Source organism: Ambystoma mexicanum, chromosome 9 (genome assembly GCF_040938575.1).
Source record: "Ambystoma mexicanum isolate Mex_15411 chromosome 9, UKY_AmexF1_1, whole genome shotgun sequence".
Classification (NCBI taxonomy): Eukaryota; Metazoa; Chordata; class Amphibia; order Caudata; family Ambystomatidae; genus Ambystoma; species Ambystoma mexicanum.
In genome coordinates, this window is record NC_090931.1 from 606,660,905 (window position 1) to 606,680,462 (window position 19,558).

At 46.3% G+C, this 19,558-nt stretch overlaps 1 protein-coding gene across 3 annotated transcripts in view; it reads right to left on the reverse strand.

Moving 5' to 3' along the window:
* The window catches only part of SSH2 (slingshot protein phosphatase 2), an 878,905-nt gene that overhangs the window by 40,070 nt on the left and 819,277 nt on the right, over window positions 1-19,558 (reverse strand). For all 3 annotated transcript variants that reach the window (XM_069615249.1, XM_069615247.1, XM_069615248.1), the window contains 6 exons: window positions 14,524-14,645; window positions 7,623-7,691; window positions 7,058-7,123; window positions 5,841-6,035; window positions 3,104-3,197; window positions 1,505-1,633 (listed from right to left, as the gene is read on the reverse strand). In XM_069615249.1, the coding sequence (XP_069471350.1) occupies window positions 1,505-1,633; window positions 3,104-3,197; window positions 5,841-6,035; window positions 7,058-7,123; window positions 7,623-7,691; window positions 14,524-14,645 (675 nt within the window). The remainder of the gene's footprint in view (window positions 1-1,504; window positions 1,634-3,103; window positions 3,198-5,840; window positions 6,036-7,057; window positions 7,124-7,622; window positions 7,692-14,523; window positions 14,646-19,558) is intronic.

Genomic DNA, 19,558 nt, shown 5'->3' on the forward strand with positions numbered 1-19,558 from the left:
GCCTACTTGTATTGAAATAAACCATTTATTTTTTTACAAGAGTGTTTCAGCATTTCTTTGGACCATTTATGTATGCTACAATTTCTTTGTACCGATCTACAGCCCGCTCTCCCTCCTAAAATAAGCCTGGCTGCTCCGTCTACACGACTAAATGTTTTCAGGTGGTACAGCCTTATACCAAGAGTGGTGTTTTGTACTGCTTCAGATATGGTTTTATGAAGCCCCTAGTTGGACTTTAGAAAAACTGTCCCCAACACACAACTTCATGCACGCGTACATGCAAGAAGATGCCCTAGCCACTGCAAAAAATACAAGTAGGGATGTCACTCCAAGAGTTTGTGTATGATGTACAAAATGTGTACATGTTGAGTACAAGAAATCTTTCCTTTTTCCGATTTTAAGACCGAAATCAAAAGTCTCGAGAAGAGTTTGTTATATACAAACACATGCAGGCTCATTTGGAAACGTGGATCCATACAGGCAAACAGGAGATGGATGAAAGGCAGGGAAGTTGTCGAAACAAAATAAACACCACAAATTGGGACTTTACAATTTTAAGGTTTGCGGTGGAAGTATGCCAAATGCCAGTAAGGGATGGACAAATACTGCAATGGTGAGCGAGGCGGTTCTGGGAATTGGTACAATACTGGAAGTGATGGAAGGGCTCACTTTTTTCCATTTCTGAAACATCGGCCTGGTTGTGGATAGGCAACTGGCTGGCAAGAGATCAGAGGGGAAAGAGCTAGCCGAAACCGGGGGCAATGATGCGCAATAGAAAAGCCCCTGTCCCGTACCCAGCAACAATTTCTCCGCAATGTTACTATTTTAGCAACAAAATGGGAAAGAACTAATGGGGATTTTCCACAATAAGCACATTTAAACTTCCTGCAGGTGACTCATTTCTTTGTACAAGCTTCCTTGTTGCCGTCAGGAACAGTCTCTTCGGCATGTAAACGGAAGGTGAAGCATTGAGGAAAAATCCAGACTTCCCAGCAGGCTGGTGGCTCTGAAAGGTCTGCGGAGCTAGGATAGAATGAAACCCGAGCGTTGCCTGAAGCTCACCAGGTTATAGACTGGCAAGAGTACGCAATGTTAGCTTCATACAGTGTGCATCCCCCTCCACCCATGTGTCTTGCATGAGGCATTTAGAAAATGCGAAATGTAAAAATGTACTTCCAAGTAGCCCTTAAAAACACGGTCTTCTGTTTGGGAATGGGATGCATCTGCTCATAAGAAGCACACGTTATTGGTTCAACCCCAAACAGCATTTCAAGACGCGTTCCCCAAAATGACCATAGCGATCCGCCAAAGCTGCTGCCATATCATGGCGGATGTCAACGTGAAAATGCAGAGGCCTTCATTACAATTAATGGGTACAGTTAATTCCAGTCAGGTTTGTTTTCAGGAGGTGCGTCAATGAACTACAGCGATGGAATCCAAGCACCCGTCCACATGAAAGCTGTATTAAAGGGGCATTGGGGGTGTCACCAATTCCAGAACGTACCAAGAAAACGTGGTCGAATATTTCAGTGGGGCTATCCATCTGTCCCAGGATGACGATCATCTCATTGTCGATAAACTCCTTAAACTCTCGCAGGTTGCAGACCATCTGCATCTCAAGCTCAGTGCGAATCTGAGGAGGAAAATATGGGAGAAAAAAAAAAAAGTGAACATGGTCATGGAATCAGCATAAAGAAAGCCTGGGCAAGATGGGGCCGGGGGAAAGTCTACCCATATTGAACAAAGACCTTTCATTTACCTCCCTCCGCCCAACAACGCTCTCTTGATGCTCAATAGGTATTGTTGCATTTCCTAATCCTTTTGGCAACCCCAGAAGGCGATGGGCACCCCCGCCCCCTAGCTTCAGTCACTCCGCCTAAGCAACCTCACCAGCTGCTATTTCTCTGTACTGTTTTTTGGAAGTAATGCGTTTTACCCTTTCATGTTTTGTTTAATAACATCCAAAAGATGTTCAAGTCCTCAAACACTTAATTGGGAAGACTACAAGATTCTGGTGACAATACGACGATTGTATAGTCGTAGGCCCCAAATTAGGACATTTTCTCAAAGCCAAATGAAATACCCCCCTTTCAGAAAATGTTATAGCCAGAAAAGTACGAGACATTGAATGACTAGGCCATTGTATGGTGCAATATAGTAAACTTATTCAATGTTATAGCCAGAACAGTACAAGACATTGAATGACTAGGCCATTGTATGGTGCAATATAGTAAAATTATTCCTAGCAGACAATCACCGCTGGTAGACCACTATGTTGGTAAGAGGTGCACTATAAACAAATGAAATGCCGAAAATAACTGTGAATAGCAAGACCATCACTTACCATCTACCCACTCTTTACTAACACCGCCCTGACCTCATGAGAACTCAGCATGCTCCTATTTTATTTGTATTTTTTATAGCGTAAAAATACAGGGCTGGTACATTTACAAGAAACTCAGCAGTGGTAATTCAAGGATCCAAGGACGGTGGATACAAAGTCTGCATCCATGTTATTACTGTGAATTCCAAAACGTAGAAAAGACAGATTTCCATTGATCGATTTTCTTTTGATCGGAAAATAGGCATTTTCTCTAGAGACCATTACAATGCGGTTTCCCCCTTTCTTTTTTACATATTCGGGAGGATTCACCCCCCCCCCCCACACCCTCCGAGCTGCTCATTGTCCCCCCCCACCCGTCACTCCCCCAAACCAACACATACAACACACACACGCACGTACGCACGAACCCCCATCTCTCAGCCGCCTCCCCCATCCCCATGCATGAGTTTGACCAATTGCAATATGTAAGCGTCTGTGTTCCGGTTTCGGGTAATAAAATGATGCATTAAAAAGGACTTAACCTCGAAGGCGACCCGGTTGGATCCTATTAACATCCCATACGTTGCCAAAAAGAAAGCATTATTTGAATACGGCCAACAGGGGTTTCCGTTTGTTCCACCCGTTATGATTGCGCAGATTTGTAATGCTATGGAGACCGTCAGTACCCTGCATAAACATTCCTCCAGGGCGTCTCATGTAACTCATAACAGTAACATGCAAACACTAACATGAACATACATATCGTCGCCTCTTGCTCACCTCTTTTGATGTGATGTTTTCCAAATCTTTCTGCATCATAATCTCCCGTAATTTGGTTTTAATCAAGCGTTCGGTTCGCTCTCGCTCAGTTGGGCTGCATGAAAACAAAGAGGAGAATAATTTGCTGTTTTGTGCAGCAGTTGCACATAAAGCTCAGGTGAGTGCAACTCGGGACGAGCTTTACCAGCTATCAACTATTTCACCGCGCAGGCTCACCAAAGTCCTAAAGTGCAGATGATCGCGGTTCCAAATAGCCAACTGCTCCGCAGGGGCGGGTTTGACATTGAACGTTTTCGCCCACGCATTTATTTAGGGGGACATGCGCCGCCTGGAACACATACCCTGACAGAGTATCAAACAGTCTGCGCAGTCCTGGAGTCAAGTGCTATGCAACATATTTAAAAAGCATCGGCTAGTTGGCAAATGATGGTGGTGATCGGTGCCGGCGCAGCACTTCAGACCAGGGACCAATGATGAGACAGACTGCCCACCAGTTGGGAACGGCAAGTTAGATATGGCTCTATGCAACAGACACATTAACTCTGAACTAATGGACTACGGACATCATCTGAATTAAATGAGCTCAGCCAGCATCACATTACAACTAAACAGCTTCACCAAAAAGAGTAGGCCACCAGAACCCGTCCCCCGCCCCACCCGAACCCCTCCCCAGTTGATTCCAGGACAAATTAAATCTGGGGGTGCAGGGAGGTAAGGTGCTAAATAAATCAAATGTACCTTTGGGAATAGGAAGTCAGCCATGTAATTGTGGTCCATTTCCTCATACTTGGAATCCGGAAGAAATTGTCACTCTGAACTCCTGATTTTAGGGAAAACCAAAACCCTTCCTACAATTTAAGACTGCACCCACAGTGATCAACTGTTACCAGCACTGGAAAACAACCTTTGAGTTCAGAACAGATCTTCTCCAGTTTGTCTTTATTTCTTACATTTGAACAGGATTGCAGATTACTGCAGGCACAGCATTGTGTGCATAATGGGGAGTTTGTTGGTCTATGGCACTCACTTAAGATGCGTGAATGATGAGTGACTTGAAAGGGGAGTGGTGCAAAATGCTGCAGAGAACAATGGCTACAAGCAGGTGATCGTTTTCTTTCAGTCGTGATAGTTGTAAAATGTTTTTTAGGATCACACTATTATATATACTGCTGAATGTAGGCTCCCATCGAGGAGCGGCCAACAAAGCTACAAATAAACACTTTACTCAACATGGTACTACAGCAATTTATATATTGTCAGGTTAGTTAATTATGTGATTTAACAGTGATTTGAAACGTGTGCACATGCCTAAATGACACCTTTGCTTGCACCTACTACTGGAAAGGCACTTTTTGAACCTTAACTATGGTCTGAGAATCTAACTTTTCTGGTGCTTCCCACCCCGCAACCCGTTTGAAAGAATCATCCAGATCAATTTATTTGCTAAACTTTTCCCCGTTGTTTTACTGCTAAAATTGCACTCTTGCAGGCCAAAACCAACTATTCATTTTCCCCGTAAAAATTTATGGTAAGAACAGACTCGCAGTCTCGTGTCCTAGAATAGAGGATATCTATTTGATTCACTGTCATGTTCAATTTCTCCTACAATCATTATTTCATATACTCCAATTTACAACAAAATGCTGTTTTACATTGTGTACACAAGCACACTGTGCAGCATTCCTCAAACAATTTTTCCTTTTGCTGCTGAACACACCTGCAGCTAGGTAGAGCTGCATAACCCGATGAGCAATTAAAGTGGTGTCACCTGCTTGATTACGTGCCCCCACTTGGGAGTGAATGGGAAGTCTACAGAATGCCTACTATAGGTTTCTAATTTCTCAAGAACAATACCTTTATGTTTATGGCAAGTCCGAAATAGTTTAAAACCGGTTGCAGCACTTTTAAGGGTCCATCAAAGTCTCAAGTATACACACACATCCCTGACTTGGACTGCGGTGGGGAACCAGATCGGACCAAACACCTAGCACTACACAAGCAGTCCTTTCATTTACCTTTTCCAGAACATAGTCAGATCGGTCTCCCTACATGGCAACAGAACAGCATTGAGCCAGGGATGCATTCCACTACCCATTCCTCCCAGGGGCTTATCGGAGGCAGCAAAAATAGCCCTTGTAATCAGCTAGGCATGGAGTACGCACGCACTGCAGCCATCCTAACCATAGCGACCCACTGGCCCAGCACACTGGCAGGACATGAATCAAGCACTCCAAAGTGACATTGGTGGACGTCCAAGCGGGTTGAACAGTGCAGTGAAGCAAATAATTATTTCCAGACTTCTCGTGGTTTATAACTGTGTTGCTCAAGTTTACAGGATCTTTCTTCGAGATGAATTGTTTCTATCCTTCACAGTTGGTCAAAATATTGCTACATGCTCTGTCAACATGGGCCTATCAGAATATGCCAAGCAAAGTTCATGTGGTCTTTATCAGCCCTAGAGTCTGAAAACTGTCCAGTTTCACGGGCTCACAAAAATGTGTTCCTTCTGGATACTTTATCTCCCTCTGCCCCTACTCCCTTATCGCCAATATCCAGAGCGCCAACAGCACAACATAATAACCAAACGTGTTCCTGCGTCTGTAGGCCTTCTGGTCTTGAAGAGTGTGGTAAGTGTGGACTCCCATTCCAGACTGCTTTCCTCTCAGCCGCATCCCCTATCGCGTGCCCATTTCCACACTTCCATGGACCAAAGCCCCCAATGCATATAGGTACTTACACATCAGTGAAGAGCACAGGTGAGTCAGAGCGGTGAGACTGCACATCCTGCATGGCATTCCACTCATTGACAAACATCTGGTCGGAGTTGATGCGGCTCTCATAGTAGCTGACCCAAGTGAGGAACAGGCTTCCGGGATAGTAGTTGTGCGAGCGCGCCACCTCGCACGCTTTGTGCAGACTCTGCAGAGCGGACCTGCAAGAGATACTCAATTTCATTTATGCTTTGACTTGTGCCTCATGGCGGATTGCCTTTCTGGCTCTAGTAAATAAGCCACTCAAACGGATACTTCAACATATTTTCAGAGGTGCAGAGGGCCAGACTGTTCAACAAAGCGCATGCCCAATGCCAAAAAAAAAAAATGAGGATTTTACCGATAGTATACACAACAGCTTATACACAGTAGGAAGGCTACAGGTTTTCTTTTGTGCCATATCGTCAGCTTGTCGGAGGCTGCAGGCTCATTTATGAAATTACACTAGGGCGTTCTTCCCCAGCAATAGTAGAGCAGTTCCCACAGGCGGGACTGCAAAAACAGAGCTATTGAGAAGACTACATGTAACAATGCGTGTGTGTGGAGGGGTGTAGTTGTAATACATTCACTCAAGAAATCCTGCTCATACCCCTACATAAATAGTAAAAATGGGGAACAATGATTCTCCAAATAAGAAAAATAGGGAGTATCCGTAAATATTGAAAATGGGGGGAAAGGATTCTCCAATAAGGAGTGGTAGGTATGCAGAAGTCTGCCACATGCTTCCACACACACTGCACAGCTCCCATGTACATATTCTTTGGCATTCATTGCAAGTGTTAAAAAGTGGGCAGCTGCGATAGAGAGTCTAGAGGCGTTTCAGCTTAAAATTCACTACAATATAAGGATTACAACAAAAGTAATTTCTTCTCCATGGCCCAGGCCCTCGTGGTCTGCTCATTTCTGGTTAGCCACTCTTTTCCAATGACAGGAAAACAATGGTACTATGTACCTCAGAGGCAGAAAGACACTGCACGTCCGGTCCCGAGTACAATGCAAAGTAATATTATTGCAAAGCAAAAACCCAAACGCTCCCACCTGCTTGCAGCGGGCAGGTGGTTTGAATATGCACCCTTCTTACCGGGCCTTGCAGCCACTTGCACAAAGATCAGAAGTCCTAATTTCACTCAAGCCAACCATCAAACTTAAGAGCATAACAGACTGATTCCAAACAAAGTCTTACCACATTGCTTGCACAGACACAGGCTTGAAGATGTGCACTCGGTTGTCGGTTGAGACACTGAAGCCCCTGTAGAGAAACATACAAGTTTAGGTTACACTACCTCTTAGAACTTAAGTTGACAAAGCAATCGCCCTGACCATTATAACAGAGCAACAAGATGACAAACCGGCATTGCCCACCTTGTGTCCAAGAGTTCATGTTGGTATTGTGGCATGAGGAACCATTACAAGTACTCTATCACCCGTTAAAGTGGAGGCAAGGGATTCAGAATATGGCACTTTGGTGCAAGCTTGTGCTGGAATGTCAGTGGGCTTGGAGGCAAAGAGGAACATGGGAAAATGGTGCAGATTTTATGGTAACAACTATCTAATAACAGCAAATGATCACTGCCCTTTCTGAATGCAAAATGACCGATCTAGAAGTCACCTCAAGTAGAGGGAAGTGACTTGGCTCCTAATGAGCGATGCTATTTGTAGCTTAACAGTACAGAAAGAACAGGTTGGGAATAACGCTACAAGACATCATGTGCGTATTACAAGGAGTTCCAGGTTCAAGACGTTCTTACCCATCGCCGTCCAGATGGATGAGCGTGTCACTCCAGAGGGGGAGCACCAGCCCCATGGTGCAGGAGGTGCTGTGGACAAGAAAAGACAGTAGGTAAGCAGCGAAGCTTTCAAACCCATCTCCCATTACATTCCCACCCTCTCTCCTCCCAATGCCACGCACCAAAGGTGCTACAGTCACAAGGCACACCTCAACTTGATCTGAGCACAGAAACCAAAGGCCACGACGCTACCGGTCAACCGGCTTGATGGCACTGCAGTGGACATGCTGGCTGATCTGCTGTAGAGCACACACCAAGCACTTAAGTACTAGCGGACAAGAGATTCCTAAAAAAAAAAAAAAGTTTATAAGTGTAGTGCAAGGGGGCAGGAAACTGGGGTGACTCAGGACTTTGATTCCTTCCTGACCACCATTCATATGGGAAACGTCCATTCACATGTGAAATCTAACTATGGGTGAACCAGTTTCAGCCCATATTCCTTAATGTGGGAATGCAACGATTTCCCTACTTCGCCGAAAAGAGAATACTTCAGCCATTTTCCTAACACAACAAGGTCTAGGCGGCCATTTTACCACTACAAAGTAGTTGGTGCCACCGGAAACTTCAAGGCCAACTTCACCCTTTGGAAAAAACAAGCATTTGGAAATGCTCTACTATAAGCATCAATTTAGAGGCCTTTGCGCTACCCCCAAAACATGCTCTTTTTATACACTTGGGGACAGTCATTTGTAAAACAGTGAGCCCTTTTCACCAGATTTCCCACAGCGTCATGTCCCTCTAAGATGCTCAGCCGTCGCAGTGCCCCCGGGGAGCCACGAGCATGGCACGCAATTATTCAGGACCAAAACTAACTAGAGAAAAAGCAGGAGATTCCAAAAAAAAAAACTGCTACCACAGTCAAAAACATGAAGCCTTCCAAACAAATGGGCATATGTCCCACATCAACTCTTGCACAGTGAGAAAAAAAATTAAATGACCAATTACTAAAGAGTCCCAAGTGTACGAAGAATTATTTATCAAATAACTTAGTAGTTCCAAGCAACGTTTTTTGTTGCAACACTCGCATGTTTGCACGGTTTCTTGTCTGGTGTTTTCCTGCTCCGTCTCGCCCTGCTTGGATCTAGCTGCCAAAGCCAGAGATTCACTTCTGCAAATGGTGGCAGACTGAGTACATGCATTTCCGCAAGGGCGATGTAGGTGGAAATCACCTTAATGTGCATCTTGTCCGACAATGACATTTCCAAACACGCCAGCTTCCCAGACTGCCAACAACTTCTGAAGATGTGGGCGAAGACCAAGATGCGAAACATTGATACTTTGGAAATGGAGGAGGCCATTAGTAGTAGACTGGCCAACATGGAACAATGGAGACTTTTGCAGGTGTCAACTTGCGTGGGTACTCTGGTCTTCTGCTCGTCAACCTCTCTCCCATCCCATGCACACTGACCCTACCTTCCATCTTCCCTCATCCCCACATCCCTTTTAAGTAAAGCATTTGTTATAAAGCTTCTGGCACGTTATTCTTCGCCCTTACAAACATACCTTTTAAACCCCCCCCAAAGAAATCACTATTCTGACATTTCTTCCAAATTGAGGAACTGAGGGTGACGCCGGGGTTGGTGCGGCGGTGGGGGCCGTGAGCCATATGGAGCCCTGAATTTAAAAAGTGACAATTATTAAGGCCCTGAGACAATTTGGAAATTGTGTGGGTCAAAGTGGAGGAAGTGTGCAATGTGAGCAGCACTACGGCGGTAGTTTCCAAACTTTATAGGCAGAGTCCCTCTTGAGTTAAAAATGTTGGTGGGTGCCCAACATAATGCTAAAACGGTTCATATTTTCTAATGAAAGCAGAGAAGTGAGGCCTGGTGGCGTTGTTGGGGATGGTGGGGAGTTGGATGGGAAGCATTCAGCAATCAAAATGCAGGGACTGGTAGAGAAAGCCCAGCCTTGAGGAATTATTGTGCAACTGGACTTTGTTGTAGCACAGAGGTAGCTTGCTTCTACATACATGGTCTCAGATTCAATCCATGAAGTGGGAGGTCTACTTCTATTGGAGTGATGTTGTACTGAAAGGCTTCCACATTTAAACGTTAGTGGAAGTTACATGCCACAGTTTCATTTTAGGAGGTACAGTGTTTTTCAGTGGGAAATGTGGCGATGAGATTTGTAAAGGTGGCTGCAGTCTTGGCAAAGAGAAACGGCAAATGCTTTGTGCTCAAGCAGAATGATGCCAAAGAGTACTAGCAAAAGCATAGAGCAGATCAGTGATGTGAGAGTGGCAACATCTACAGAATAGCAGGGTCGCTTGACAAGGAAGCGTTCAATAAAAGCTTAACAAAACAGATGCCCTTAAGGAATTATTGTCTGCTTTGATTGGGTGATTCAGGGCAGGGGCGGAGTGGCCACGTTTTAGATCAGTTAAAATCACCCTAGATACCAGGAGCCAATCCAATAGAAGAGGGGCGTAAAGAGGCCACGAATGAAGGGAGTTCCTCTTAAGGCCGCCTCCCCTACCTCCACGCCCAGATTACTGAAGGGGATGTCCCCAAGGTGGTGACAGGTGCTCTCTCCCCAGTGCACCAAGTGACAATCTAAGTGGTAATGTTCATCCAAATTAACAGGGGTCTAGCCCACTGCACAGGAGCCCAGTGGTGCCACCCACAGTACCTCGAGTGATTGATGCCAGAACCATGATAAATACGGAGGTTCCTATAAACAGAAAAAGGGGGTGCGGGAGACCGATAACCACAGCCGAGGTCCTTTCCTCTGCAAATGTGGCCCCAATAGCAGTGGGCATTCCCTGGGGCACAGTACTCATGATTAGGGAGGCTTGTGATAGAATAGTGGCCATTTTATTGGTATTCCCCCTGGGGGGTCAGTTCAGTAATCGCGGGGGGGGGGGTATAGCGCTATGTCATCAGGGGTGGCAGGCACAGGAATGGTACTGATGCTTTATTATTTTAAGATGCAGGAGATCAGAGGACTACATGTGGCTGCAGACAGGGCAGGACTAGTTTCCCCAACAAGCACACGATTAATGAGGTTATCATTGACATCAAAAACTAGGTTAGCCAATGAAGGGGTGCGTTGACCTTTCAAAATATTTTGCCAGGAGGGGAACAATCGTCCCTTATACTCCTTGAAGGCAATCTTGGAATACATGGGATATTTGCAAGGGAACGGAAGGTGGTGTCCTTCGCCAGGAGACATGATGGCAGTAACTTATTGAAAACGTAAGGGCACAATTTCCTGGTGAAGAAAGCATTAGCAGGATGGGGAAAGTCAAAAGACTGTTAGATACCCAAAAAGTATGCAAGAACGGCAGATGCACGGAGTGCATTTCTATTGGTCAGGGCTGCTCTTCTCCATGCTGATTTCTTAACCACAATACCAGCAGAAGAAGGGGGCCGCTTTTTGATGCACCTGGATGACTCACTTTTTTTGTGATGTCAGTTTAACAGGCGATTGTGTAGGTCTTTGGCGGTTGCCGGTCTAGGACAGGGGATAGAGGAGGGCTGTTCTTCATACTTTTCGGATTAGTAATGCAACCTCAGCAGGTGTCATTGGGATGGGGAGTAACAGGTCAAGGGGACTGGATGTTGGAAGTTGTAGAAGCACATTTGCATAAAACTTCAGGTTGGTAGGTAGGCATTTCCTAAGTGATGCTAGTGAGTGAGGGGCTGGTAGTGACTATCCACCGTCATCAGGTGAAAGGTTGTTTGCAGATTCAACCCAAGTCCTTTACTACCCAACTTTGCATGGTGAAAGATCTCTAGAGGTAGACCACACACACAAATTAAAACTACAAGTGTCAATGGCAGAAAATGTACTCTTCCTGCATCATTGCTTTACTTGGTCTCGCACATTACAAATAATATACTATACAGGGCCAATTAGAGCCTGGACCTAGCTTACAAAAGGACAGGAAACAACCAATCCCTGCTCGGTGTGCCCAAAATGGCTGACGCACAAGTATGCGTCAACACACAACTCGTCGCTGTCCACTGAAAGTGACGAGTTGACGGAAACATGTGGACTGATCACCAGGTGGTTCTATTTTTAGCACAGCTTTTAAGCAAGCGGCAATCACGAGTCCCTAGCAACAGGTCTCAATCGCAGTTAAAAATACTGGGACTTGGATCCTTGTCCAAAGTGACAGGCTCAAAGTCAAGTTAGCCAGCTATGAACAGCTTCTGTTCTTGCACATCGGATCTGAACACTAGCCAAGGCAGAAGCAGTCAGATTAGGATAAGTGGGTCGCCATATCGTGGCACTGGTGCCCTGCGATCTATCGTGGCACTAAACACAGAAGGGAATTACTGGGATTTGGGTTTTACTAAAAATCATAGGTAACACAAGAGGCCATTGCAGGCCCTACAGGACAGACAATGCAGGGGAAACAAAGGCCTTCACTGCTTTTGTTCAAAACTCTCCAAAATATATACAGGATAATAGACCACTTTCCTTCAGACAAAGAATAACACTTTTATTGGCGCAATGGCAGTATCCACACACGGTACACATAGCATGGCAATTACCACATCAGCCCACCTACCATCTTGCTTACAAATTAATGTTCACATGGGGAGCAACCAGGACCATCTATGCACACCGTCACTCGACACCGATTGGACAACCATGGTGTATGAGCATGGGCTTCATGACCAGTAGGCCTTCCACAAGCACCGACCATCCCACAATCTTGGGAGATGAATTTAAGATGACACTTTAGTCTTCTTTTAATCTACCCTAAATGTACAAAGGAGTCCCATGAGCTTCTTCCATCATAACAAGCGACTGCAATTAGAAACAAGTCTCTGCACCATTGTTATTACACTTCATAAACGGACTAGGACAAATGGAAACAATTCGAGAATTCTTTTTATACAGCTTCTGTACCACCAACTACATTCAGAGAATCACTTAAGGGAGGGAGGTTTAAAAACGCAGAAACACAGCCAGCTCCAGAAAATGAAGAGTATCTTCGAGAGATGCAAGCATTTAAAAGACACTCGCTCCTTCCACACCACCCCCCCTTAAAAAGTTCCTCCCCTGGTCAGTCCTGGCACACCTCTCCATCGCCGTGCACCGGAAAGATCTAGAAAACAAAGGCCAAGAAGGGCCCGGTCACGTGTTCAGCGGAGGGGGGTGAGGTGGATGTGGTTAAGGTTGTGACCTTAATCGTTGACGTGGCCCTCTGCCTTCACCGAATGGCTGCAGCCGCTACACCAGCGACACAACTGCTCAGGAACGGCTAGTGTGAAGTCTAGGAGCCAGGAGACCTCTGCAAACTGAAGTGCCATCCTCCACTGTGCCTCTTGTCAGAAACCTCTTCCAAACATGGTGAAGAGTTGGGAATTGGTCAATAGTAAGGATACCCTCAAAAATGAGACCTTCCCTACAGTTCACACCAGACCAGTGGCCGCGAGGGGATTTCATTTGCTCAGTATGACAGTGTGTCAAACTGCAACATTGTGGCATGCCTTTCGTTTTCAGAATCAAATGCTAACTCAGTCCATAAAATCTTTGCGCCAACAACGTGGCAGTGCTGTGAATCTTTTCAGTCAAGTTGTTTCACAAAGATATATACTGTTACAATGCACCTCGGAGTTACTCTGCAGAGATGCGCTACTACGTGTCCACTTTGAAGATGCCGCATTTTACAAGCTTCTGCAGGTGTGCATTTTTGCTCAAAATAGAATCTAAATATTTTCTCTTGTTGTGCAGAACCAATAGGTTCAACTGCATACACTCGGGAAACATTGTGCAATAACGATGTACCAAGGAGCTTTCTAGCAACAAAATATGTAAACATGTCCTCGCCCTCGTGCCTGGTTAGGAGAGATGCGCCCGTTGTGTAAGGCCTGGTCATGGGATGTTCTCAGCAACGCCCACACTGTGTTCCAAACCCCGATCAGGAGAACCCACTTAGCCCCTTACACCATGTCCTTTTCCAGTTATCTATTTTTGCACCGAGGTCCTTCCCGTGATGTAGGGTGAGTCGGTGGGCCTTGATGTTTGGGGAAGGGCAGTAGCGCTAGAGGCGGCAAAAGAGCAAGTCTGAATATCTTGCCTAAGAAAGAAATGGAGCCAAGGCCATCTGGAGAAGTAAACAACGCAACTTTCACAGGTGCGATTTCAAAACTGACTATTTCTCCTAGCAACCAGACAGCCAGCTGGGTTATTAATACAGAGCGTCCCAGACGGCAGGCAGAGCAGTCGTCCGTGTCTCTCAAACTCGGATTAAAGTGAAACTGCCTGCGGATCAGGACACGCTTTTTAACTTTAATTATCTCGAGCAAGAACTCATGCGATTGATGGACATCTTTGAGAGTCACCGATCTGTCAGTCAAAGCAAAACGCTGACTTAAAGCTACTTTAGTTTAATTATTCCAAGCAACAGTTGAAAATAAAGGGCTGCCCTCTGAACATTTGTGAACCCACAGTGCAGTTTATGCCTTAAATGTGGGATCACAAATTAAAAGGGAAAGGGGTGCTTTGAAGGGAGGAAAAAAAAAAATAATAAACGGTGGCAAATATTGCAGACCCAGATAATACATTCTGAGGGCATGGCCCAATAAGGCCTGGAAGGTACTATGGATGCAGCATAGATCAGATCATTAGCCTTTAACAAGGAATCTGGCCAGACTGAGGCCAGCATTTCTAGGTTACTCGGCCCAGCCACTGAGACAACATATCCTAGCCATTCTATACCAGCTCTGAGAGCTAGCTCGAAGACATCCAACTAAGTGCTGGAAGCCCGCATGAAAGAAATCTTAACAAGCCAAAAAGCCACCAGGCATATTGTGTTCTCCCCAAGGCTGGGTAGCAGGAGAACTGTAAGGGGAGAGGAGTGCAAAGGGCCATTAGTGGCTCACAATCAGTACGGCGCTCAACCTACCTGTCATTGAAGGCAAAGTCCATTCCCAGAACCAGGCTTTCTTCCGTGTCTTGCCGACCATTGGTGGAGACAACCACCATGTACCTGGTGCGGTTCTGATAGGAGCTCTCCAACCGCACCGCCTGGAGGAGGGAGAGAGAGAGAAAACGACAGGGTGTTAGTGCCGGCATTCCATGGGTGTATGTAGATCTTTGCTAATGCACATAACGAGCCAAGCACATCTGGTGCCTGGGAGATAGGCAAAGATGGGCTGGAGTATGGTGGAGTGGGGGTAAGGCAGCCAACTGTGGTGGAGACAGGACATATCACAGGTGAGGCAGTGCTGTGCACAAGAGACAATGAGCACATGAAAGTGTGGCCTAGAAACACTGGTCTACAGGCGCATTATGAATGCCACTTCATATCTGAAGTAAAGTAGTTGGAGAGCTTTTTAATGATCGCTGACACTACAGAAGTGCGTGGTTCCTTGATGGTGGACAAAGGATAACCATGGGTTGTCCAGAATATGTAGAATGTTTCGCCTCAAAGGAGATGGAGCGTTTGAGGGGAGTCAGCGTACCATTGACTCAAACAGCCACTAACCACAATTAACGTCCAAACCTCTGCACCACCTTAAAGGGTGTTAAAATAATTCTGCCTTCATGAACAAAACCGCACCCCCAAGAAAAGTCAGAGCAACTAAGGTGTAACATACAACCCACATAGGCAAACACACTGAAGCAGGAGAGACTGTATAGGCACTTCTTAGAGCACGTCATATCAAAGTGCCTGCATTGAATCACTTGGGCCACACCAAGCTGGTCCCACAGATGTGTGGCCTTGCCGTGCACCAAAGGGTAAACAGCAATGCAAGGGAGAGGAAAGAAAGCAGCAGGACATTGCTCTGTAACGCTGAACATGTGCGTGAAGCCGTGCAGAAATTCAATCATCGTCAAGAAGAAGTAGAATACCTAGAAATGGGGGGTGGGGGTGGGGCTACAGCCAGACAGCACAGACATCACTGGCTCCGATCCCAGGGCGTTCGTGTCAGCCTATTAAAAAACGACGCTGATGCAAGCTCATGCATGTCAGAGCGGTTTCTGCGTAAGATCTACGCGCTTATGACAGCTAATTGCAGAACAAGCTGCAACCTTTCCAATTACCTCCAGAGTACATCCTCCAGAGTACATCATAAAATGCGTATGTGCCATCACTGCCCAAAAGGCATCTATAAGTAGAGGCACGGGATACAGGTAATGATGGGTAAGGTTCACTTGAAAGGGTGGCATTAACCCCTCACTAGGACCAACTGACTCTTTTCTTAAAAGAACTGCCAAGGATGGCAAGTCACAATCCTGGCTTTCGAAAAACTCAGCCGGGTACGTTCCTGCCATTAGCACCCCTTATACAATGCTGCCTGTGCCTCGGCCAATCAGAAAGCAGCACTTCTGGGCAGCATGGACCAATAACTGGCCAGAATGTCTGCATGCCCGCAGATGTGCCCAGTCGACTGCACTTCTCCACTCCCCAATTAACTTTTCCCTGCCACCGCGTCCACCCTACCTCCCCTTCCCCCTCACCCCACTCTGCTCCTGTTGTGCCACATCTCGCCCATAAACCGCTCGCTGGTTTTCCTGTGTGTGGCAGCCCAGCCCCCGCTGTAGCACGCGGCCTTCTGTCCCCTGCAGCGCCAAGTTACCTGCAGGAAAGCCAAAGGCGATTCGTTTTCCTTTCGGGACCACCAACTAAGGTTTCTCTAGGTATTTTTGGCTACAACAACCCCAGTCACGTGTGCCAACAGCCGCAGAACCGCTTTGGAGGGTGAGCAGGTTTCGCTGCCATGAACACGTTCAAGAGATGCAGAGTTCAAGGCGTTTCCTTCCATAAAGCAAGGGACGTGCGCCGCTTACAATTCCAGAGGAGACAGCAATCCTCTAACCGAGGGCATGCTGTGAAAGGCCACTTCTCTTCTGGGGGGATGAATGACGTCTTGCGAACCCTCAGATTATCTGCGTAGGTGCGATTCCGGAGGGGAATGGGAGCAAGGCTTCACCCGACCTCAGTGCTGGCAAGTTATCCTCGGTCTTCTTACTCACAACATGACGAGTGCATGGTCACTGAGTCTTCCTAACATTTCCTCCAAGTGATTCTGGGAGTGATTGGCCGGCTTTCACTCACTCACTGGTGTGGACTGTGGGGCGGGGCAAGGGGCGTTTGAAAACGTGTTTGCTTTCCTCAATACTGGGTATTGCCAAACGAACTCAACCAGTTTCAGTCAGAGGAACAGAACTGACCTCTAGATGAAGAAATACCATTGCATCAAAAATCCCAAGAAAGCCCATAGACCACGGATGACCACCCTCACGCTCATCCAACTGTCCCATTCCCAAGTCTGTGCCACATCCAGAGAAGAGGTCTATGGATATGTAGGCACACCTAGAGCCTCCTTGAGGGGTCCTGGTGCCTTGAGGACTATTTGTTGTGAAGATGGTGGTGGAGGAGCTGCCTATTCCACCAACACCTCACAGTATTTTTAAATAAGGTTGGCGAGGTCACAAACGTTTGGAACCTTGCCAACAACAGACTCAAGGACCAGGTCCAGCCACAAGGGGCTCCTAATCCTTGGAGGGAGATGGGCCTGCCAGCAAGGTTCAGCTGTTCTACTGCCTGCACACTTACCTGCTGACTTATCGGAAAGCACACGCCTGCCACTGTAGGGGGTGCTGCATGACTGCCTTTGCCGGAGGAGAACATTGCATTGTACCTCCTCGGTAAGGGTGGGGGGCAGTTTGTGACATCGCACAGGCATTGTGATCCAGATAAATGTGCCCTCCGACATGGAACCTGCTGGTACTGGCAAAGGCCTAAAGAAGGCCACCCAGCCTTTAACTGAACTGGGGGTGCTGCTGATAAGACAAAAGTGCCCTCAACAATTTAGCCAGTGACGGGCTCGGTGCCACGCAGTTGCCACAATCTCCAAACTGGTGCTAGGTTCAGCAGACACTTCAGGGCAAGGCATGGTAGGAAAACAAATCTGAGACTACCCTTCCTGCTGAGCAGCAGTGAGAAGGGTGTAACCCAGTCAGGGTGGCTGGAAAAATTGAGTCCTACTTCCTTGCTTTTATTGAATGAAATCCTTCAGGCTCTGTGGAACAAAATTGGAAAACCTCCTCCCACCCGTGAAGCCATCTCTGTACTGATCTGCACGAGAGCCCGTCACAAAATAACGAGCCCAGGTGAGGCCTGCACATAGGCACTCAAGAACAGACAATGTGGGTCAAAAACAGAAATTGATCTGCCACACGATCCACACAGGCAAAAATCCTTTAAGGGCAGAAGACCGGGACGAGCAAAAATGAAGAGAATTTGGGTACGATTAGCACTGCTGCCACAAAAGACAGGTAACATGCGCAAGTGAGGTCTCACGCTGGTAATGCAAATTCTCTATAATGCCTGGTAGCACGGATGCTCATGCACCAGTGTCCTTTTATTAAATCGTGCTCGAGTTTAACCCCTTTATGGGGAGGGTCAACAAACCACCCCCCCTCAACCCCCCCCCGCCCCAAGTATGGGAGGAAAAGAGGGGGGTGTGCAGGAAAACACAGTCTACAAGACACCACCACCTTCAGTGCAGGTTGCTGTGCTGTGAATCCAACTGTCGAAAGAGAATGCCTTTTCATCAGTGATTAACAGAGGCCAAGAAAACTACCTGGAAACTGCGAGGTGCAATGACATCTGTCTCTGCAGCTTCTGATAACTTCATGGTGCTCAGTCTTGCAAATTGAACATTATTTTAATCTAATTGACTTCTCTAAACCGATTTTGTAAACCGTGATCAACCGTGCGGTAACACCAAGACCTCATCAAGTTTCAGATACTTTGCTAACAGTGGGAATCCCATCATCAGTTTAAAAGCCTGAAGAACAACTCTGCTGCCTGATGACTTTACCGCTCCAAACAAGGTTATACTTAAAGGCTTTCAGTGACAGAAGCACAATAAGCACTGTTTCGATATTGCCTTGTATGCAGTGAACACAAATATACAGAATTGCTAGGGGACACTGCTGGTAAATAAAGTCCCACCATAGGGAAAAATAAAATGCATCATTGCTGTGTAGAGCTCACCTAAAGAATCCGGACCAGTTTAAATATGTATAGTGTTCAAGAGAAGATAGCAGAGGCAGATACTACATGCCACACAGGGTGGGCAGAACATCAGACTTTTTGGGGTGAAGGATGTGCAGGAGCCAAAAGGAGCCCAGCGTAAGCTTAAGGCAGGGTAGTCCGCGTTACAGAAGCTAGCATTGCGGGCACCAAGAAGGGCATCAAGCCTTACATGCCAACAAGGTATACATACACCCACAGATTGAAAAAGGAAAGCTTCTGTTGAAAAGTTGTGTCATACAGTATTTTTACACAAAGCTAGTGCTGCTCACAAGAAACAATGATCCAGGAAAACCAAAAAGCAGGTATGGTCCAGTTGAGGAATATCAATCTAATCCTGCAGATGAGCAGTTCCTGCATGCATTTATCTGGGATTCTCAGAAAGCAGTGTTAAGGGAAAGATGAAATAGTGCCCTGCGACCAGTACATGATGCAAGTCATTGTGACGAATCAACTTCCGGGGCACCAGTGGTCCAGGGATGAATATCGGTCTTTAAACCATCAACCAACCCCACATCTCTAGTACACCAGAAGGGATCCAAACAGATTGGAATACAAGTGAATTATAAGACCTCCTTGTCCAATTTTGGTAACATGGATGGCATGACAGGCTTATCTCTGCAAGGTCGTGGATCATTGGGTAGTTACAACACAGCGAAAAAATAATTACCCAATGACATAAGTGACTGTCCAGTCAAAGTAGTAAACAAATATCTACTTTATTATTACTACAGCAGACAGTTCTAGCCCACTACAATTACAACTCACACTGTAAAGGAACACAGAGGACCGACAATTTCACAAAGGAAAGGGATGCACTCTGGATACGGACAGGAGGGTAGTTGGTAAATCGATCAGTCTTACTGTTCAAGGTTATTGGTTTCAACATCAA